Raw genomic sequence first — 24,296 nt, forward strand, 5'->3', positions numbered from 1 at the left:
ATGGGTTGAACGAGAAATATCAACAGACTAAAACATTGAAATATATAGTTTGTATACAGTCTATAATGATCCTGATAGTCACATGTAGAAAGTACTGATGGCGTAAATGGACAGTCTAAATGTAAGTCTAGATGTAGACATGTAGCTGGATTAGTGCTGGCTGGGGAGTAGTCGACCTACGGGGTGTGGTCGCGTGCCTACCTGCCTACATGGGGGCGTGGATTACTGATAGTTGTAGTGATAGTAACCCTGTGCAGGCACGTGGGCCAGTTCGTCCAGTCAGCTGTATTGTATGGAATATATGGGGGCGAGCGATGCATATCGGAATAGCCCAATATCCGCCACCGGTAGGTGGAGTAATGTAAACACTATATGACCCTGGATAGTGGGTAGGTACGTCTATACAGTTTGACTGGTGGATGGAATAGGAACGAGCTGTACAGTTGCCAGTGGCGTTAATATATAACCCTGGATAGTGGGTATACACATAGAAGTCCAGCACGAAAAGTACAGTTGTAAGATGATATACATTATGTCAAATTGCATGTTAAACTAAGGAGGCTAAACTCTGGATACTCCATAAAAAAATTGAATAGGCCACAAAAAACACTAAAACCCGTACTCCAATGTACCGTATCTGGCAAAAGAAAAACACCTAACATAAAGTGCACATAGTGATCAGTCCAAAATAACAAATATAGAAACATACTTGGAGCGAAGAATGGAGAAAGCCAACGTTGAAAGGATTAGGGTGCAGTTGTCGCAAGCCTGAGACAGAGTCCCTCCCTTTCAACCTGTTGGAGAGAGTACAAAGAGAGAATGTAAATGCACAATAATATCATCTATTTTCAAGTAATCAACAGTCATGCAAATGTACATTATATTCTTCATCAAGATTATGTCCTTTAGGAAAACGGGTACAGAGACCTATGATATGTCTCGATTCCCGTTGTCTCAGTTTCAAAGCGTGGTTGCCACCTCTAGCAGAGAGGATCACCTGTTCAATGATATAGTATTTTAACAATTTGGCATTAGAAAAATGATGACTCTCAAAATGGCGTGCAATTGGATATTGTTTATCCTTGTTAGTTATGGCTCTCGTATGTTCGAGTATTCGTTGTTTTGCCATTTTTGTTGTGCTCCCTATATACTTCAAGTCACACGGACAAACCAATACATAGACCACAAACATAGTAGTTTGGTTAAGGAATACTGGAATCCCAGCACAAGCAAAATGGAAGTGATCAAGCAATTTTTAACTTGTACTACTATGTTTGTGGTCTATGTATTGGTTTGTCCGTGTGTCTCATCACAGTTGTAGCCGAGTGGGTTGGTGCTCTGCGCTGGTGCTGCGCTTTGCACAGCCGTGGAGAGAGGCCAACTGTTGACACAGGCCTGTTCTGGCCCCGGAGGGAGCTGGAATTTACAGGAGGAATCAGGGCACGGGGACAGTATCAGGGCTCAAACCGGCACGAAGTTTGCGTTGACAACAGGAAAGCGGGGTAAGCGCAGCACCAGCGCAGAGCACCAACCCACTCGGCTACAACTGTGATGAGACAGTAATGATCAGAGCACCCACTGGGGAAATACTTAAAGGACTTCAACATCCATCAGGCTGAGGTACAGCCACTCCCATAGGGCGGGGTGATTGAACTTTACTAATATGCTCGGCAGTAGCGCGCTTTTCATTACTCACCTGTTTGCCACTGAAGAAAGGAAACGAATTCCTGAAACGCGTCTGGCAATTTTAAAGATTTGATGCTTGTTTTGGATGCAGTGCTTGCTGGCATGATGTCGACCATTTAACTAATAAAACTTCAAGAGTTTTCCTGTGGCCTCCCTCGCTTTTGGTGCTACCTGAACTGTGTGTATATATATAAATATATATATAAATAAATATATATATATTAACGAGCAAATGTCCCAAGATGAGAGGAGCAACAGTAGCTGGTGCTGGCGGCAAGGTTCAGGACACCCTCGCAGTAAATGTTTTCAGCAAAAAAACTCTCAAAAGAGAAAATGCCGCACACTACTACTACTACCACGGTTACCGTGATCAGGGACAGCTTGATGTCCGAAAGGCGTAGGTGGGGAACCTACAGAAAATAAACCATTAATTCAACTACTGAAGTAGTGTGCGGCGTTTTCTCTTTTGAGAGTTTTTTTGCTGAAAACATATATATATATATATATATATATATATATATATATATATATATATATATATATATATATATATATATATATATATATATATATATATATTACCTACTGGCGGTCGCCAGTAGGTATATATAGTTAGGATTTTTTTCCTATGGGATTTCTGAAAATTCTTTGTCGAATAACTTTGGCGTTTGTGGACGGAATTGGCTGAAATTTTCAGGAAAATGGCACATTTTGTTTCTGAGCAGCCCCTGAAAATTTGGGGGGGGGTTCGTGAAGGGGGCCGAGAAAAAAGGGGGGTCCCAAAACACGTTTTTCCCATTCATTTTTCCATGGGGCGGTTGGAATCACTTTTAGCTCGAACGGCTGAATGGATTTATACGAAACTTGGCAAAATTGTAGATATGATTTGCCCGACATGCCTTTGCTATGTCTCAATATATGTGCTCCAGTGAATTTTGAGAAATTAACGTTTTAAAAAACAGATATATCTGTACCAGCGTCCCGGTTTGCGTACCTGACGCGTAACGGAACTTCTCGAGGAGAAGCGGATTGGCTCCCCGGTGACTGTCAACATTCTAAACAGTCCGGAGCGGCCGCCATCTTGTGTCTCTGTAGGATCGAGACACAAGAGGTGACAAAAACAAAGGGGGAAATGAGCATAAGGGGGCAGAGTACATCCTCCCTGACCCCCTAGGTTTGATGAGGGGGCTTTAAAAGGGCCCCGCGGGGCAAAAAAAATAATTTTATTATCGTTTTTTTGCGGGGGGGGGGCGCAGAATGTTCAAATATTGTATGTTTATTGATTGTTCTTTTTGTTGTTTTTTTTATTTTTATTTTTTATTTAAGTACCAACATGTAGGTACCAATGCAGAGTCTAAAAATAAATATACACCGTTTTCTTTGTAGATATCTTGCATGTTGTTTCAGAAGTTATTGTGGTATATGGAATTCATAGCATAGTCTGTGAGGAAAGCAGACAGAACATGGAGGCAGGAGATGATAAAGAGATGTTAAATACACATTGGAGATAATATAGTGGGAGAAAGGAAGTAACTATGAGCAAACTTACTATGTAACACAAAAAATGTTGCACAGTATATTTTAAGTCTCAGTTTATATTTTATCATTTTTGGGTACTATTTCATAATTTTCATATTAAAAAGAATAATGTCTCAAACAATTTTAACTTTTAAAATTTAAATTTATTGTTCTGATTTTTCAAAATCTAAGAGAATTTGCAACATTAAATCATCAGGAATGTCCTCCTTTTCATTCCAAGAATCACATTCACATTCTTCAGCACATTTAATAATTCTTGGTCTACTGATTCATCCATAAATTCAAGTTCTTCTTTTTCATGGTTTGGATTGCTTTCAATCTTAATTTCAAATGAAATTGTATTTTCTTTTGGCTGTGCTTCCATTTTCTTGCTGTAAATTGCATAAAAAAATATATATCAGTGGAGATAGGGCACTGTTGGGTTTAAGTTCAGACAGGTGCTTGTGAGTTTTTAACAGTGAAGTTATCTTTGGGCAGTGCATGGTTTCAGGCAGGAAGTAAAAACATTAAAAAGTGCCTTTGATGAAGCCTAAGTAAATTCATAATTATACCACAGAAGCCTAACTCAATCAATAATTTAAATAATTAAGTGTTTCTTAATGACTAACTCTTATAGAGGGACAGTATGTAACTATCTGAAAACGTTTTCCTTATTTAATTTAAAGTGCATAACATAGTTCTCCTTTCAAATTTTTAAAATTATATCTTACCTTTGAAAAAGAAGTTAAAGTTGACAGTCAAAATGCTCTTGAAATGTACTTTAGGAAGTAGTAGTCAAAATGGCTGTGTTCCTCTCTCTTTCTTTATATATATTCAGGTACATAACCAATCAAATGTCTTGAAATAATAGTAGAAAATGAAAGTAACATTTTAATTGGTTGTCAATTCTAACACTTCATATGTGTTTCTGTCATGTAATTTACCTCAGGATATTTAGTCAGTCCTACAGCATAATTTTCTCAATGGAATTCCATCAAATGTGGGTAAATGGTAGGGACTGCTATGTAGTAGGGCCTATTCTATATTTGATGAAAGTGTCTCCAGTGGTTTTTCTGTAGATTACTTTCCCACCTTTTTTTAGCGAGCGCTCACCGGTGCGCGCCCCGGTACGCGTACCGGCAGCGTTACGGGAGTCCTCCATTTTGTGTATCGGTAGAATTGAGACACAAGATGGAGGGGAAACAATGTTCGGAATGGGTAGAAGGGGGCACGGTAGACACTTTGTGACCCTCTAGGTTTTCTGAGGGGGGCTTAGGACGCTGATATATGCAAAAATCAAAAAATAAAAATTGAAAAATTTTGCGGGGGAGCGACCGGTACGCGCACCGGTAAGCGAACCGGGGAGCGTACTTTGGTGAAAAATAGTAAAAAAAGTTAGAAAAAGATATACGTTTAGAATGATCAGAGGTAGGGTAGCTCTGAAAAGAGCTATTGGGTTCTGTGGCTGCTTTAGGTACCTACAAGTAGGTTCCAATGCACAGTTTTAAATTCAGGAGGAATATTCTATTCCCCTCATCTGAGAAGTGCACACCATCTCCTCTGTAGATGTCTTGCATGTTGTAACGCAAGTTATTGTTGTATATTAAACCCATTGTAAATTCTCTCATGTAAGCAGAAACAGATTTATTCACATGTTTCCGTGCTTTCTCAAATTGTGGAAAAAATTGGTTGGACCACTTCTATTTCTGTCATTGGCATATATTGGAATATACCAAGGCAGTTTGGGGAAAAAGTGTCATCAAACATATACTAACACATATTTACTCTCTTATACAATCCCTGATACAAGTTCACAATGATCCATACAGCCATTCACACATTTACTGGCTCTTATGCACAGTTATTTATATATGTCAACTCTCACATGTACTGTGTTTTACATATATACTTACTTTGACATGCAGCTCTGAGATATCCATTCAATCACCAATACACTCATGCACACAGTCAACCGCCCATACAGCTGTTTCCACATGCACTTTTGAACCCATACATCTAGTGTATCAACTGCTCACTCATCTATGCACAGAGTCATACACCTCCAAGCCACCCACAAACACACTCAGTCTCCCATACAAATACTTGGGCAATCAATCAATAATCCATATAGTTACTCATAGAGCTACTGATCAACACATGCAGCAGTTTACAGAACAACAGATATAAAGATGCACAAATTAAGACAGTTTAGTCACTAACCCATGCACTCAGTGAGACACATTTAATCACTCACTCATACAGTCAGTCATGCACCTACTAAATCCTTCATCCAGACACTTATACATCCACTCATTCTTCAATATGTAAGACATATTTTAACTTTACAGAAACATACAGTCACTGGATGTTGTCATCAGTGATGTCATCAGTGATGTCATTTGAGATGTCATCAGTGATGTCATTTGAGATGTCATCAGTAATGTCATCAGTGATGTCACTGACCATGTCATGAATGATGTAATATGTGACATCATCAGCAGTGGATTGCGGGTGCGCGATATATAGTTAGTGCAACTAACTATATATGCGAATTTCAATGGTTTTGTGTGAGTAAAATAAGGTTTTGTAAATGGTAATCCCTAACTATATATGGTCTATAACCTATGGTTTTTTCAGTGAATTTTCAAGGTTTTGTAAATGCTAATTCCTAACTATATATGGTCTATAACCTATGTTTTTTTCAGTGAATATATATATACATACAAGTTTCCAACCAGTTCCTCCGAACTCACAACTGGTGCCTCCAATTAGCGGGGTGTGACCCATTTCATTCAACAACCAAAAAAGAGACTGGAGCACTCCCGGGGCTTTCAACATAACTTTATTGGCCACATACGCGTTTCAGCAATCAGCCTTCATCAGTGTGGCAAAAGTAAATGTTCGACATGGGCGAAACCATGTGAATGTAAGCAATTTAATGTCACAATTGGCTATTTTCTATCCAATCGGGAGACAGTACTTGAACCAGTAGGCAGATGGTGAACCAACATCTCCGTTTGTGACTTGTATGCCTAATGGAAAATTTTAGATGTCATCAGTGATGTCACCGAGCATGTCATGAGTGATGTAATATGTGACATCATCAGCAGTGCATTGCATGGGCATGAGTTAAAGTTAGATCTACTGACTATTTCTATGGTTTTGTACGAGTGAAATCTCCAACTAACTATAGCGTCCCTGAAACCTATGTTTTTTTCAGTGTGGGGTCCAACTAGACAACTCGGTACATCCAGTAAGTGCCACAGTGGAGCTTGCCTCTGATTGGCTGCCAACACTTGTAACCAGGAAGTGTTGACAGCCATCTTGTCACTTGGTATGAGGAGAAAGAAAAACGATTAAAAAAGAAGAAAAGGTGGCAGAGTAAAAGTACACTGACCGCATAGGCCTGATCAGAGGGTCCCACAGGACCAATAGAGCATTTTTTGGGGGGGCTGGATTTTCACACCCAGCGTGACTCTGGCCGAAAATATTTTTTAAAATGAAGCGCGGGAGCCTCATGTATGTGGCGCTACAGAAGGTGGCAGACCAAAGGGTCCATTAAGCAAATGTAGAGGAGAGGAGATTAAGGGCAGCCTTGCCTAGTCCCCCTCAATATAGGGAACAAATCCACGAGGGAGCCATTGACTCCCATGCGTGCCACAGGATTAGGATATGAGAACATGACCAAGGAGATGAGTGCGGTGGGGATTCCCAGTTTGATCAGAGCTTCTTTCAAGAAGGGCCACTCCAAGGGGTCAAATGTCTTTTCGGCATCCAATAGGATAACTACAGCAGGTGTTTGGCAGGAGATCCTGTTGACCACTGCAAAGAGATGTGGGTGACTTGTTGTTTGAAAGCTTTATAGAAAGCTCTCATAAGGCCATCGAGGCCAGGGCCATTGGACCTGTCTAAAGAGTCGATCACCTGGGTGACCTCCTAGCAAAAAATCATCTTGCTAAAAAATTGTCATTGGCCATCAGTGGGTCAGACCTATAGTGATCTCCACCAAGTATGATGGGATCTCTGGTGCATTGACAGGCATGCAGGATGTATAAAGGAGTTCATAATAGCATTGGGACCTCTGCCAGAACATCTTCGCCAACAAAAACAGAGGACTCAGAGACGTTGCGCAATTCATCGACATAACTACCTAGGTGATTAGGGTGGATTATCCGCACAAGAGGGCGGTTGGGCGCGCCCCCTCACCATAGCACGGAGCCCTAGTGTGTTTCCCTAGATATGCGATTTCCCTATCAGCCAGATCGCGAAATTCTGTGAACAATACTAAACGTCAAAGTAGTTGGAGACCGCCGCCTTAGGAGGCACTTAAGTCTATACCTTGTAGGTTTAAAAGCATTGCAGTTGGGAGTGGGTATCTCATAGGATACTCAGATGCTTGGATATGCACATCCCACGGATATATGCTTTAAAGGCCTTCCAGAGGGTTGCCTGTGTGGAGACCATGCCCGAGTTCATTGCGAAGTAGTGGACGATGGAATGAAGGAGTTTGCTACAGAAGACAGGATCATGTAGAGCTAGTGATGGATACTCAAGGTACGCTCTGACCTACATCCATAGGGGACCTGTAGGGTTAGGAGAACAGGGATATGATCTGATAGAGTTTGTGGTAGAGGTTTTACCTTTGTAGTCCAGAGTGAAACATTAGCGGACAAGAACCAATAATTTAGCCATGTCAAAATATCATGTGGGGCAGAGTAAAAGGTATAACCAGGTGTGGATGGCTGTTGAGCACATCAAATATCCTGTAGAGCCTAAGCGTCTGCAATATAAGGTGGAGTGCTTCCCATGATTGGGGATAACCACTCAGCTGGGTACTAGAGTCAATGCTAGAGTATGTACCATGTTGAAATCCCCACCCACAAGAGCAAAGTTGGCATCTGCATGTCCCATATGGGCATAAAACTCCTGAAAGAATTGTGGATACTCAGTGTTCGGGGCGTATATGTTGACTAATAGAACTCGCTTGTCAGTGAGGCTGCCTTGTAGGATTAAATAGCATCCATTCGGGTCAGAGTGACATTTATGGAGGGACTAGGGGCTGCTTTTATGTATGAGGGGTCAGAACCCACAGGAATAGGAGCCGTGACAGGAGAAATAGCGGGGGGGCCCAAGTAGTCGCATATGATTGGGCACCATTGGGTAGGACACGTGCTTCCTGAAGGAAGGCTATGTCGCGACAGATATGAGAGGACTTGTTTGCCTTTACGTGGATTATTGATGCCACATATCTTTCATGCAAGGGAAGTAATGTATATTACCTCTCCAGGCCCTTTCTGAGATGGCATAGAGTAAAGAGGTGTGAAAAGAGCAGCGCCATGTCATAAGCTGGCATTTAGTGTACCTGTTGCGCAAAGGGTAACAAACAAATACAAAACTGAAGAGAAAGCAGAAAGGGCCCACACCTATCCCCCCCCCCCCCACCCCCACTATAGAGGAAAACATCCAATAAAGCCCCGAAAAGGAGAAACAAAGAACTAAACAATTTCAATGAGGCTACTGCAGTGTTCTCCAATGGGGAGAGTTGACGTGTTTGCTTGGTGTGGCCCATTCCTAGAGGAATAGCTGAAACAGAAAGGAAGAATCAACAACATATAAACAGAATTTGTATGGAAAAAGTAGTAAGAAGGCAATGATGAGCAAAGCATACTGTCTGAGGCAGTCCACAGGTGTTATGCAGAAGTAGTCCCTGTTTTGAGGGAGCATCCGAATACTGCAGGCCATATCAGCACTAAGGGGACTAAGGAGCAGGAGTCGGTGATCCAGTACTTTGTAAAGTGTTTGCAAAAGTCATTTGCCTCTGCTGTGTTGTCGAAGGAGCGAGGCTTCCCATTGACCTCAACTCATAGACAGGCAGAGTAGAGCATATCATATTTAAAGCCCAACTTGCGGAGAGAGTTATTAACATCGCTGAATTTCCACCAGTTTCAAAACCTTCAAGGTGGGGAGTCATACCCTGGGTAAGGTCCCAGATTTCTCTTACCTGCTGGTGCTATTTGATGCTAATATGAGTTTTAAACCCCTAGTTGAGGGTAAGACTTGTGATTTGGTCAAGACCATGGGGACTGTAGCTAGCTTTGCACGGAGGTTGGGCTCATGTTGACTGGACCCTCTAGTTAAGTTTTTTTAGTCCAAGTGCATCTCCAAGGAGCTATATGACAGTGATGTATGGGGTTACATGATGGTCGATAAAATTGAACTCACAGAAAATACATTTTAAGGTGTATTCTGCGGGTCCACAAAGTACCCCAGCTTTTTTTGTTCATCAGGAACTTTGTTTTAGATACATTGGTGACCTTGTTGCTCTCAGACTCTTGCTGTGCTGGATCAAGATATAGACTGGGGAGGGATGCCAACTAAATAGACTGATTTTGTCTGATTGTCTGACCCTTGACAACATGCATCAAATCCCTTGGATTGGTTATGTGAAGGCAGCTTTTACCAGCATGGGTTGGGTGAACATATACTGCAATTATTACTCCCCGTACCCCCTGGAACTCAAAAGAGTGAGAGACTTGTTTCTCAAAAGTCCATTATTACAACATGAACACATTGAGCTTGTGAAACCCATTGTATAGGGGCATTTATTTTTAAAAACTGTTCAGGGTTTGGAGCTTTCCTTTCTCTCCTATCTAATGAAAGGGATAGATTTCTGTTGGTACGATTCAAGGTTAAGGTGCTACATCATCTTTTGGCCACATCTAGTGGTCAGTCTTTTTCAGGCACTTAGGGCACTGTGGATGCAACAATATGTCTCCACAGGCTACCCTACATTTTGTTTTGCAAATATTTGAGCTTGCCTAGGAAGCAGTTCCTTTTCCCGTTACTGAAAAGTTCTGAACTTCTCACAAGGATACCTGGCACTTATGTATCTGCAGGTCCTGATGATCAAGCATTATCTTTTTGCTGTTTCATGCTTTCTACATGCTGATTTGAGATCAAGACAATCTAGACCTGATTAACCTTGATGTGATGCATGAGATTATATAATGTATTTTTACTGTTGACACATTCGTATTTCTTTAAAAAATGTTAAGCCTACTAGTTTTCACTATTTCATAAACATATGATTTTATGTTCTTGTATGGTTGTGATTATAGCCCAATAAATATTTGTATGCTGACAATATGAATATATAGATGTATGCCATGTTACCTACTGGCGGACGCCAGTAGGTAGTTATAGTTTGGACAATTGGACATTGTTTCTATAGGAAAAGGGTTTTGTAACTTGTTTATATCTTTGACGTAGTTTGACGAATCTTCACTATAAGTGGGTGTGTGAGTGGCTTTATTGATGAGTAAGTGGTTGTGTGAGTACTTGTATGGGTCTGTGAGTGATTGTGTGGGTGTGTGAGTGGGTGCATGAGAGGTTATATAGGAGTGTGAGAGGGTGTGTGAGTAGTTCTGTGGATAATGTAATTAGTGATGTCCTCAGTGATGTCACTGACCATGTCATGAGTGATGTAATATGTGAGGTAATAAACAGTGCATTGCGGGCCCGTAAGTTATAGTTAGATCAGATTTGGTATAAGTGGAATCTGAGCCTAACTATAACGTTCCTGTACCCTTTGTTTTTATAGTGAATAATAGATCTATCTATAGATCTATCCACTCTCCATATTCACTTGAGCAACAAAAAATGGCCAGAGACACTGCACGGCTTGAAATCTGAAGAGTCAACCATTGCAAGAAGGACTGAGAGTATAGGGATTCTTTGTTTGTTTATTTACATATATTTTTAAATCACCTACTGGCAGTTGCCATTAGGTAGGAGGACCCAAAACAACTTTTCCTCATGTAATTTCCCATAGGAAGTTTGAACATGACTATAGCCCGAACTGCTGAATGGAATTACACCAAATTTGGCAGAAAGCATGCTCTCGTAATTTGGTTTAAATCTGTTCAGTAGTTTTTAAGTAAAACAAATATATATGTATATATAGAGACGCGGAGGGTCTGCAGGACTGACAGTTCTCATAGTGAGATCTGATTGGCTGCCAACACTTCTACTAGAAAGTAGTGGTAGACATCTTGGGACTCAGGACTTGGCCCGACTCACAGAAAAACGGGAAAGAAATGCAATGGGGCAGGGTAGGAATACTCTGACCTTCTAGGACTGGTTGCGGGGGGCCCCAGGTAACCGTGTCTGGGCAAAACTGTTTAGATTTAAAATTTTCTCTGATTTTCCAGAAGATCTGTGGCCAAATAAAAAAAAAACAAGTACAGTCTCCTGTGCTTGTTTTCTTTAATTCCCTGGGCGGGTAAGGTCCCATGTTTTTTTTTTTACAGAGTTTTATATAGCACGAACTTAACCCGAATCGGGTATCAACGCGCTTTACATAGCAACAGTTGTATTACTTGAGGGCACATTAATTTTTGTATATGCATATAGGTCAGGGGCGTACATGGCCCACTTCCCAAGGATGAGCCAACCCTGATGTCATGGGACAAAGGTGGTGAGATGCACTCCGTTTTTGTCCTATCATCTTTGTATGTAAGTTTCTTCAATTTTACTTTGTGATGGCGTGCATACTTGTAAGCGCTCCGTCCAATTGCGCTGCAATTATAAAACCAAACACGAAGGAATCACCTGATTCACCTCCAAGTTGCACTGCCAAATGTATCCAACAAATTAAATTCATTAATTATTCCTTCATTTATCCATGGTTCCTTTTCCATATTTCCTTTTATTCCTTTTGTTTGTTCAATCCATTTTACACATTTGCTTAATCATTTCACGACTTTTGACAAACACGCAGGTAGATCAAATGTTCCACATGTCACGATTTTAATAAAAACACCCAATGCATTTCGGGAACTCAACCCTTCATCAGGGGCATCTACAAAAAAATATACATTTAAATCATCAGTTCAATTATTCACACATCATACTAGTCTAACAAAAACCAACTTGTTTGCATTTCAAATCGGTAAAATGATTAAAAGCTACGAAATCTTGCTGCATATATTTTTCCTTTTTCTACGTTTGTACTTTAAAAATGTAACCTCCATTTAATCACCGTTTTACCTCAACTTTACCCATCTGTTTAATAAAGCATTAACTCAAAAGCCCGTAAAAGGGAAAGGCTCTTCGAATTTTCATATTATCTCTGTGTTACAAACAAATGCCAAAAACTCTTTGAATACACTTGTATCCCCACATTTATTGTACGCTTACTGTGACATGTATTTTCCTGGTTAAAATATCTTGTATTCCATACTGTTTATCCTTGCTGCATTCCTGCAACTTCCACCATTATCGCTAACTGCTCGCTATCAATCACAGCCCCTTCTCTCATTTAAACCTTCTACTTCCTGCATTTTAACACTTACACCTTCATGAAACTGAGGTAAAAAACATTTCATTCAAGAAAAAATGCAATCAGTGAATTAACCTTCCGTACTAAACCGGCGAGATTGCACCCAGGGTAAAAATGGAGCACCAAACTGGACAAAAGCAATTGAACTAAGTCAACCAGGAGCTACGCAGGAGCTATGTTCCCTTGCCACAAAACAGTACTGTTATATATCACACTCAGCACCATCTTTTGGACTAGTTGAATAGAAAAATAGTTTTTCTTGTTACAATACCACTGATTGCATTTTTTCTTGAATGAAATTATTTTTACCTCAGTTTCATGAAGGTGTAAGTGTTAAAATGCAGAAAAACACGATGGGTGAAAAACAATTCACTTTGGGCCTGATTCCGATCCTGGATTTTTTTTTCCATACAAATAGGATTTGTAGTTTTTTTCCATACAAATTGTACAAGTCCCTTCCAAACCGTGTAGTACGATTCGTACGGGAAAAATACATACAGATCGGCCCAATCCTTACAAATCGGATCGGGAAAAGCTGTACGACACGGACTTGTAAAAAAGACCATACAAATTGTAAAAAGGCTGTCCAACCCGTCAAGTACGATTCGTACCAGTTTGTCAGCATACGATTTGTATGGAAAATGGCCTATATACGGGGAATGACTCGTACTGGGCAACAAAGCGAACCCCTATACGCCTCATACCCTGGTATGACTCGTTCTGGGGGTACAACTCATACCCGGGTACGGGTCGTATAGAGGTATGAGGCGTACAGGGGTCCCCCCATATGCGAGGCATGTGTATGGTGCGTACACCAAAATTGCATATGTGCGCACCGTACCCCAAAATCGCCAGTGTACGCAACATACCCCAAAATCACGTATGTGCGCACCGTACCCCAAAATCGCCAGTGTACGCAACATACCCCAAAATCACGTATGTACGCACCATACCTCAAAATCGCCTGTGTATGCGCTGTACCCCAACATTGCGCATTTACACACCGTACATACGCGATTTTGGGGTACGGTGCGTGCACGGGCGATTTTGGGGTACGGTGCGTACATACGTGATTTTGGGGCACGGTTCGTACACGGACGATTTTGGGGTACGGTGCGTACATACGCGATTTTGGGGTACGGTGCGTACACGGGCGATTTTGGGATACGGTGCATACATACGCGATTTTGGGGTACGGTGCGTACATACGCGATTTTGGGGTACGGTTCGTACACGGCCGTTTTTGGGGTACGGTGCGTACATACGCGATTTTGGGGTACGGTGCGTACACGGGCGATTTTGGGGTACGGTGCGTACATACGCGATTTTGGGGTACGTGCGTACACGGGCGATTTTGGGGTACGGTGCGTACATATGCGATTTTGGGGTACGGTTCGTACACAGGTGATTTTGGGGTACGGTGCTTGTACGGTGCGTACACGACCAGTACCCCTTCATCGCGTATGTACGCACCGTACCCCACTTTCCGTGTCATTCGTACGCACTGTGCATACGCACCGTACCTCTGTATTCATGGGGTGTACGACGCGTACATGGGGGAGTCTGTCTCGTACTGTTTATGGGTGTACAAGGCTTTTCCCGCACATTTTGGCCCTTGTAAAAAAAGAGCCGTACCGCATGCCGTTTGTACGAATCGTACTTGCTGGGTTGTAAACTGCTGCCGGGAATACATGGGAACATCGCGTACAGAGCAATCCGAATCGGAATCGCTTGTATATACGAGTTGTATGGTCTTTTTTACAATTTGTATGGAGTGCGTCTATTTGTACGGATCGTACTTCCTAGGTTGTAGGGGCCTCCTTACAAGTACGAGTTGTATGGAGAAAACGCTCCATACCACGGTTTGTACAGTGTTTTTCCAGGATTGGAATCAGCCCCCTAGTGATTTCTAAAGGATTCTGGTACACCAAGTTCGATTTTCAAAAGGAGTTGGAAGCCTTTACTAACTTGTTAGCACACAAAATGCTAAAATCCGGTCCACATTTTAGTAAGCACATTATGGCACGTGACAGATTATCCCAGAGGAAGTAGAAGGTTTAAATGAGAGAAGGGGCTGTGATTGATAGCGAGCAGTTAGCGATAATGGTGGAAGTTGCAGGAATGCAGCAAGGATAAACAGTATGGAATACAAGATATTTTAACCAGGAAAATTCATGTCACGGTAAGCGTACTATAAATGTGGGGATACAAGTGTATTCAAAGAGTTTTTGGCATTTGTTGGTAACACAGAGATAATATGAAAATTCGAAGAGCCTTTCCCTTTTACGGGCTTTTGAGTTAAGGCTTTATTAAACAGATGGGTAAAGTTGAGGTAAAACGGTGATTAAATGGAGGTTACATTTTTAAAGTACAAACGTAGAAAAAGGAAAAATATATGCAGCAAGATTTCGTAGCTTTTAATCATTTTACCGATTTGAAATGCAAACAAGTTGGTTTTTGTTGGACTAGTATGATGTGTGAATAATTGAAATGATGATTTAAATGTATATTTTTTTGTAGATTCCCCTGATGAAGGGTTGAATTCCCGAAATGCATTGGGTGTTTTTATTAAAATCGTGACATGTGGAACATTTGATCTCCCTGTGTGTTTGTCAAAAGTCGTGAAATGATTAAGCAAATGTGTAAAATGGATTGAACAAACAAAAGGAATAAAAGGAAATATGAAAAAGGAAAAATAGATAAATGAAGGAGTAATTAATGAATTTAATTTGTTGGATACATTTGGCAGTGCAACTTGGAGGTGAATCAGGTGATTCCTTTGTGTTTTGGCCAACCCTGATGTCCCCATTTCCCGGGGCCCAGCTTTATATAATATTGAGAGGGCAGCACATAGGCCCCTTACCGTTTTCATCCTCGCACCCCATCTTCTGGGGTACAGATATAGGTAAGAAGGGTGAGGGGGCACGCAATCCCCCTCCCCGGGCTGATTTAAGCCCTAGGGACCCCATTCCCCATGGCCCGGCCCTGTTACTAATGGGGAGTAACTATACCTTGTGACCTAAGGCAACTATAACTGGCAAGGTCACCATGCACCTCACATTTTACTTCACTCGTGACATCTTCTCTGACATTATTGATAATAGCAGTGTAACTTTTGCTGTCAAATTGTTGATGAGATAACAGTTCATGGCATTACCTTAGGCACAACTTAGAGTTACTTGAGATAAATCTAGCTATAACTGCAGAAGTTCTATGGTTTTGAGTGTGGAAAATCTGAACCTAACTGCAACCTCCCTATAACCTTTGGTTTTTAATGAATATATATACCCAATCTACTTTTACCTAAAGCTCTCCCATTTAGTAATAACTATTACCTGTTTTCCAGCCACTCACTCCCATCCCTCCCACGGGTAGTGCAAAATTATAGTTGTATGTGTGGGGCAAAGATCTCATAGTAAAGATAAGAGAGGTGGAGGCAGAGGTCTTCAGACAAAGGTTTTGGGATAAGCATTTTGCAGTATGTTTTAGTTTGTGAATACGTTCCTGTTTGACTCTGTTAATCACATGTATGAAATGTACTTTTTCTTCCAGTTAACACTCCTGCAGGAACTAGCCATTGTACATTGTATGTATACTACCATCACTCAAAGGGAGGTGACAATGAGCAACATGTTGGTAACGGCTGACATTCTGGATAGCATCTTGATGGACTCGGTAAGCAACAGGTTCTCACCGACAGATGGTCATCGTTCACTCAGTCTTGGAAAACCTCAGAACCTTCAGGGCAAAGCAGAATTACTTTTGATCATTCAGTCAGAATTTTGGTATTCCAAATAGTTCCATCATGGTCTGCAGCCGGTATGGAAACTAGCTGTGTTGCGATTGAATGGTTAACAGGGTTATACAGATGGTTCTCTCAGAGTATCTGAAAAAATTTGCACAGGATGATTAACTTGTCGCCACAATGGATGTGAGTAGAGAGCCTGGCAGAAGTAGTGCATGGGAGACGCAATGGGGCACAAAAAAAACAAGATATTACTGACATGAAAAAGTCTAATCAGTTACCCAAAGGAAATAGAAGGGATTTTGTTGGATTGGGGATATCATGGGAGCTACAAGTAATATAGCAGCTCTTATAACGAGAACACTGTCTTAGTTTTACAGTGGGTGGGAATGCAGAAATCAACAGAACTATATATCAGAATATTACATAAAGAATATCATTTGACAGAGGCAAGATGGTGGCTGCCAGCTCAGTCGTGTGAGCTGGTGGCTCCTGTCCTCCTACACCCGTGAGGAAGATGTGCTGTGGATAGTGAGAGGACAAGAGGGTGAAAGTGGGTCTGAGCACTTACCGAGGTGTGCAAAGCTCAGTCCTGGTACTATTGGCATGTTCACGTTTGCTGCAACAGCTATTTTTCATTATCTCAGCAAAATCCGATTTGGATACATTGTAGGCGCAAGGGGCCGGGCGTAGACGCCGAGCCGAGAAGCAGCAACTGTTGCAGGCAAAACTACTGGAGAGCCGAGAACAGGATATCGCAGAACACCGATAATGCCACCTAAAGGAGCTAGAGGGAAAGCCCGGGCCCTGGCTGATGGTGCTACCGCTGCTGCTACAGTGGCAGCTGTTGGAACTGTCTCCGGAACGGTAGGAAAAACCGCGGAGCCGCTGAGCCGTAAGAAAGCCTCTACTCTCAATGGTAAAACAAATAAGGGCGAAAGCTGTGCCCGTGGTAACTCTACGGGCATGGTCAGTCCTGCAAAATGCACTATCCCGAAAATGTTCTCACAAGGCAAAGGGGGGAAGAGTGGAAAAACGGGGATCCAGGGTATTCCGAATCCCCAAACAGACAAGCTCCTAGGAACATTGGGTGTTGAAGATGTGGTTGGCCCCCGGTCATCATGAAGGAGAGTTCAGGTGCTCAGAAGATTTCTCTGTATGACGCCGTTGCCGTGGACAATTTAATATCTGGCAGCAATAGGGATCTGGCTAAAGGCGCTGGTAAAAAGGATGGGTGCAATCGTGCAGGAGTGACAGCAGTGGGGTGAACCCCTGGAACTGGGTTGCCAAGATACTGAACCAGTTGTACCACAGAAGCTTTGTAATGATAATAACATTGTGGTTAGAAGCAAAAATGGCTCGGTTGGCTTGGCTGGGGCTCTTAATGGGACAGAGTCATTCAGTCTAGATTCACTAACGAATGAGGCGGAGTTGGTGGATCTTGTGGATAAGTTCTTGTCATTATCAGATCATTCGGATATATCCAGTGAGGAGATGATGAGAAACGGGAAAACGCCTATGGCTCAACATTGGGATGAACTGAGTGAGCATAGTACTACCCCCCCTGAGGATGCGAGAAGGGATTCATCGGAGGGAAGCCCCCAGACAATGCGGAAGAAAAGGGCTTTGACAGTGGAGTCTTGCTATTTTGCCAATTCCTCTTTACCGGTGCGAAAGTCAATGGTTAGAACCCCAGATAAATCTGACCCTGTGGTGCGAAGAACACTAGAGCCATCAGAAGAGGTATCCTTGAGTCTTATATATCAAACAGTAATGACTCACAGGGAGGAAACGTGATTAGAAAGCCAAAGGACACAGAATATCTGTCGTAAATTACAAAATTCAGTACGGCGCATCGCCAAGACTTGCTCAGAGTTTACTGCAAGAATTACAGAGGCAGAAGCCTGTATTTCGTATTTGGAGGATAAACTAGCTTCACAAAAGACGATGAATAAGACTTTACGTGCAGTGAAGGATGATATGCTATGGAAACTTATTGATTTGGAGAACAGAGCTCGGCGGAACAATCTGCGAGTCTTTCAAATTCCTGAGGGGGTTGAAGGACAGGACCCTCGTAAATTTATTATTGAATTGTTTTCTGAGGCGTTTCCAGTATGAACTCAATGGGACTGGCAGACAGAGGATTCAGAGGGCTCATCGTTTTCCCTTTTCTGTCCGGGCCCGGCCAGGTCAGTCGGCGGAAGTAAACCAAAGGCCATACTGATTTATTTTAGCAACTTTTTGGCACGAGAAGCAGTTTCCGATCTGGCCCGCCCCGATAGGAAAAGAGTTGGCAAGGGGGTTGAATTGTTTGTTAGGCCAGATTAGGGCCATCAGACGGTAGAGAAATGCTGGCAATTACCTCAGCTTATTCTCCCATTTCAAACTAAGGGGGCCCAAGCTTTCTTACTACGACCAGCCAAACTTAAAATCATCCATAAAGGGAATACTAGGTTTTTCACCTCTGAAATTTTGGTGAAAGAGTTTCTGCAAACCCTCAAAGAAGGATAAGGAGGGATTAGGCTTATAGAATTCTTATCAAATTTGCAGCTTCCTTTTGTGCTCTTATGCTTAATTATTTGCATAACTCTTGTTTATGAAGTTGTATACCCCCCAGCTGTTGCAACAGGTTATGTCATAGGGTAAGAGAATGAGTATGCGTACTGTCTGTGGCCTATTGATCTGTAGGTTAATGTTTTTTTTGTTAGGTTCAATTGTTGGAGGACTTCATGGGTGTGGGAGACACATTTGGGTGTAGGGAGCATATCACCGCTAGGACTAACAGTCCTAAAGCCTCGAGGTCGTGGGGCTGTGGGGTGTGCTGTTGGGGTGGTGTTGGGGGGAGGGTGGTGGAGAGGGTAAGTAGGAGGGTGGGGGGTAAAAGTAAAAGAAAAAGGAAGATTCATAGCAGCAAAGAAAAGTATAGAGGGTTAACAAGATTTGTTTTATAGGCCTGTAGGTATGGCAACCTTAAATTTATGGCAAATTTAGGCCTTCGAATATGCACACTGAATGTGTGCGGGTTAAATAATTATAATAAAAGGCAGAGGGTCTCCAGAGAGCTTCGGGTGATTCAGCCCGATGTGGTGTATTTGCAAGAGACGCATATTCCATGGGCAAGACGTAAGGTTTTAGCAGAATTAGGCTACACAGTATTAGTAACCTCAAGGCAGTCAAACATGATAAGAGGGGTGGCGATTTTAGCAAGACCTTTTATTCAAGCTACTGGGCATATTTTGGCAGATAAGTTTGGACGTTGGGCCATTGTGGAATGAACGATAGGGGGCGTTATATTTACCCTCTGTACAATATACGGCTTGATGAAGCCCCAATATTGGAATATTTGAATGGGGAGCTTGATACATGACCCATTCCGCTATTCATGTGTGGGGATCTTAATATAAATTTGACCTCTGAAGCTTTTCAAAATTGGGGGCGAAACTATAAAGGTAGGAAACCCCGGGTCATCAAGGCTCTATTTCAATTACTAACGGATCATGGGCTATTGGATGTGTGGAACAGCTTGCATAGGCAAGACCCAGGATGTACATTTTATTCACAGCCCCACAACAGCCTTGTACGTCTTGATTATTGTTTTGTACCTACATCAGTGTTCACTGGGCTGAAAATCTGTGTATACCCAAGGGTGACCCTGGACCATGCCCTTGTGGTAGTTGAAATCCTGGCACTTGCTCAGTGTGTAGCCCCGAGAACGTTTACATTTGACAGGAAGCATTTGATGGATGAAAAATTTATTGAACACATGAAGGTGTGGATAAAGGAATTTTGGCAAATTAATAGACACTCCGCGTCCTGAGGGACTGTGTGGGATACATCCAAAGCTGGATTTAGAGGGGAAACACAGAGCCTTGGGTATTTAAAATGTAAATTAGTGAAACAGGCATTGCAGGTTTTTTATGATGAGCTTAAGATTGTCGAAGAGGAATTAGTTAATGGGTTAGCTGCAGGATATAACACCACACCACTTCAGAATAATCTAGCGAGATGTAAGGCCAAAATTAATCTAGAATGGAGCAAGGAGAGCGCCATAAAATATCAAACATATAGAAAAGAGTGTGGCGAGGCCACAGGCCGATGTTTAGCCTAGAAATTTCAAATATAAGAGGACGAACAAAGAATGGCTCGGTTATTGTGTCTGATCCCTAGGAAATTCTTATAGTGTTTTATGATTTGTATACAGAATTATATACAGAGAACAATACTGGGGGCCTTTCTCTGACAGATATGGGACTTCCAGCCACTTTATGGGGCCAATTGGCTCAACGTTGAACCTATTAGGATGGGGGAATTAGAGCAGGCCATAAATTCTCTTGCAGTAGGGAAAGCTGCGGGACCAGACAGACCCCCCTTGGAAGTATTGAAATTCTTTTTTCAGGAGATAAAAAATGATATGCTTAAAGTTTATCAAACTTCACAAAAAGGAGAGATTCCACTAACCTGGTCCGAGGCCAATATTTGTGTGTTGAAGAAAAAGTGGAAACCATCTGAATTACTGGGGTCTTATCGTCCAATCTCTCTTCTTAATGCCGACAGTAAAATCTATGCAAAAATCTTGGCCACACGATTGGCAAAAATTATACCATCAATAGTATTGTTAAAACAACACAGCTTTATACCTGGGTGAGGGAAAGTAGACCATGTGCGTAGAGTGCGTAGAGTAATTACTCTCCAAGATATCGCACAGGTAGAATCTCGAGAACTTGGCCTGATTTTACTCAATGCCGAAAAGGTGCTCGACCGGGTTTTGAGGCATTTCCTTTGATGGGGACTGCAACACATGGGTTTCGGGCAGGGCTATAAGCGCCCTTTATTATCTCCCCTCAGTGAAAATTTGCTCAATGGGATATCACTCAGAGACCATCGCGATTTCTAGAGGCACACGACAAGGCTGTCCTTGTTCACCACTTTTATCTGCGCTGTATATTAACCCTTTTATTCTTATGCTAGAACAAAATAGAAAGATTTTGCCTTGTATAGTACAACAAGAATAGTATTCTGTAATGGCTTAGTCAAGTCAAGTCAAGTCAAAAGATTTATATAGCGCGCTACATACCCGGAGGGTCTCAAGGCGCTTGAAGAAGGGTGGGGAATTACTTGTCGAATATCCAAGTTTTAAGTTGCTTTCTGAATGCTAGGTGGTTCTGAGTGAGACGAAGGTGAGTGGGGAGTGAGTTCCAGGTTTTAGCTGCGAGGTAGGAGAAGGATCTACCTCCCATGGTGGTTTTATTGATGCGAGGTACGGTAGCAAGGGCTTGGTTGGAGGATCGTAGTTGGCGGGAGGGGGTGTAGAAGGAAAGTCGTGTGTTGAGGCATTCGGGTCCAAGATCGTAAAGTGCTTTGTGTGCGTGGGTTAGGAGGCGGAAAGTAATCCTCTTATTGACGTGGAGCCAGTGGAGGTTTTTCAGTGACTAGAGATGTGGTCTTTATGCGGGATGTCTAGTATGAGTCTGGCTGATGCGTTCTGGATGCGTTGGAGTTTTTTCTGGAGTTTTGCGGTGATACCGGCGTATAGGGTGTTTCCGTAGTCCAGGCGGCTTGTAACCAGTGCATGGGTGACCGTTTTTCTGGTTTCGGTGGGGATCCAGCGAAATGTTTTTTTGAGCATGCGAAGAATGTTGAAGCAAGATGATGAAACGGCGTTGACTTGTCTGTTCATAGAGATTGAGGAGTCCAGGATGACGCCCAGGTTCCGTGCGTGGTCCGTCGGGATGGGTGCTTTTCCAAGGGCCTCTGGCCACCAAGAGTCATCCCAGGCGGAGGGGGAGGTACCTAAGATAAGGACTTCTGTTTTGTCTGAGTTCAGTTTCAGACGGCTGTGCTTCATCCACTCGGCTACTTCTTTCATTCCTTCATGTAGGTTGGTTTTGGCGGTGTTAAGGTCTTTGGTGAGTGATAGGATCAGTTGAGTGTCATCCGCGTAGGAGATGATGTTGAGGTTGTGTTGGCGTGCGATGGCCGCGAGGGGGCTCATGTATACGTTGAAGAGGGTGGGACTGAGTGAGGACCCTTGTGGTACGCCGCAAATGACTTCAGTGGCCTCTGAGTGGAATGGTGGGAGGCGGACTCTCTGGGTTCTTCTGGTGAGGAACGAGGTGATCCATTCCAGTGCTTTTCCTTGGATTCCGATGTTTCTGAGGCGCTGTAGAAGGGTGCTATGGCAGACTGTGTCGAAGGATGCGGAGAGGTCGAGGAGGATGAGGGCGACTGTGTCTCCATTGTCCAGTAGAGTTCGAATGTCATCTGTTGCTGCGATGAGGGCGGTCTCCGTGCTGTGTTTGGCTCGGAAGCCGGACTGTGAGGAGTCGAGGGATTTGTTGGTTTCGAGGAAGGCGGCGAGCTGCTTTTCCTTGGATTCCGATGTTTCTGAGGCGCTGTAGAAGGGTGCTATGGCAGACTGTGTCGAAGGCTGCGGAGAGGTCGAGGAGGATGAGGGCGACTGTGTCTCCATTGTCCAGTAGAGTTCGAATGTCATCTGTTGCTGCGATGAGGGTGGTCTCCGTGCTGTGTTTGGCTCGGAAGCCGGACTGTGAGGAGTCGAGGGATTTGTTGGTTTCGAGGAAGGCGGCGAGCTGGTTGTTGACGGCTTTCTAGATGACTTTGGCCGGGAATGGAAGGAGCGAGATGGGGCGGTAGTTTTTGAGTTCGGTGGGGTCCGCTGTGGGTTTTTTCAGAAGGGCGCTAAGTTCTGCGTGTTTCCAGCTTTCCGGGAAGGTGGCGGAGTTGAGGGAGCAGTTGATGACGTCTCGGAGGTGTGGTGCTATGATGGAGTCTGCTTTGTTGAAGATGTGGTGAGGGCAGGTGTCTGTGGGGGATCCTGAGTGGATGGAGTTCATCAGGTGGATGGTGTCCTCAGTGGAGATTGGGTTCCAGTCATTAAGGATGTTCAAGGGGGGTGAAGGTCCCGCAGAAGGTTGGGTGGGTTGGTCTCCGGGTCGGTTGTCGAAGCTGTTGTGGATGTCTGCGATTTTGTTGTGGAAGAACGAAGCTAGGGAGTCGCAGAGGGCTTGAGAGGGGGTGATGTCGTTGGAGTTGGCTGAGGGGTTGGTAAATTCTTTGACGATGTTGAATAATTCCTTGCTGTTGTGGGCGTTGTTGTCTAGTCGGTCTTTGAATGCGGCTTTCTTGGCAGATCGGATTAGTTGGTGGTGTATGCGGGTGGCGTTTTTGAAGGCGTCCCTGGTGCTGGTGTTTGGGTCTTTTTTCCAGGCCTTCTCGAGGGAGCGACAGAGTTTCTTCGATTTCTTAAGATCATCGTTGAACCAGGAGGCGTTTTTGCTGCCTAGTTTGATTTGACGTTTTTTCAGCGGTGCTAGGATGTCGGCGCTGTTGGATAGCCATTGGGTGAGGTTAATGGCTGCTTGGTCGGGGTTTGAGGAGTGGGCAGGGGGGTTTTGAAGAATCGATGAGGAGATCTGGTCGATGGTGATTTTGTTCCAGTTTCTTCGCAGAGTAGGTTGAGGATGGTTGTGAGTTGTGGTCTTATTGTAGATAAAGTGTACGCAGCTGTGGTCCGTCCAATGGAGAGTAGTGGTGTGACTGAAGGAGACATGTTTGCTGGAGGTGAAGATAGGGTCGAGTGTGTGACCTGCGATGTGGGTGGGCGTAGTGACAAGTTGTTTGAGTCCGAGGTTGGCGAGATTGTCCAGAAGGGAGGTGGCGTTGCTGTCATTGCTCTTTTCCAGGTGAAAGTTGAGGTCTCCCAGTAGAATATATTCCTCGGAGGGAAGGGCGTGTGGGGTGATAAAGTCAGTGATAACCTCGCTGAATTGTGCACGGGGTCCTGGAGGTCGGTAGAGGAGTGTGCCTCTGAGTGTGGTCTTGGGGTCGGTGTGGATCTGGAAGTGAAGGTGTTCGGCGCTGGCAGGGTTGACGTCTGAGCTGGTTGAGATGCGGATGGAGTTCTTATGGACGATAGCGATGCCTCCTCCTGTTTAGTCGGTGCGGTCCTTACGGATGATCTTGTATCCTTCCGGGATGGTAATGGTG

At 43.2% G+C, this 24,296-nt stretch overlaps 1 protein-coding gene across 1 annotated transcript in view; it reads left to right on the top strand.

Moving 5' to 3' along the window:
- The window catches only part of LOC147697768 (uncharacterized), a 52,446-nt gene that overhangs the window by 15,720 nt on the left and 12,430 nt on the right, over nucleotides 1–24,296 (top strand). The window contains exon 4 of the mRNA XM_086933337.1: nucleotides 16,097–16,219. Coding sequence (XP_086789463.1) covers nucleotides 16,097–16,219 — 123 coding nt within the window. The remainder of the gene's footprint in view (nucleotides 1–16,096; nucleotides 16,220–24,296) is intronic.

This window comes from Lissotriton vulgaris, chromosome 8, assembly GCF_964263255.1.
Source record: "Lissotriton vulgaris chromosome 8, aLisVul1.2, whole genome shotgun sequence".
NCBI classification, from domain to species: domain Eukaryota; kingdom Metazoa; phylum Chordata; class Amphibia; order Caudata; family Salamandridae; genus Lissotriton; species Lissotriton vulgaris.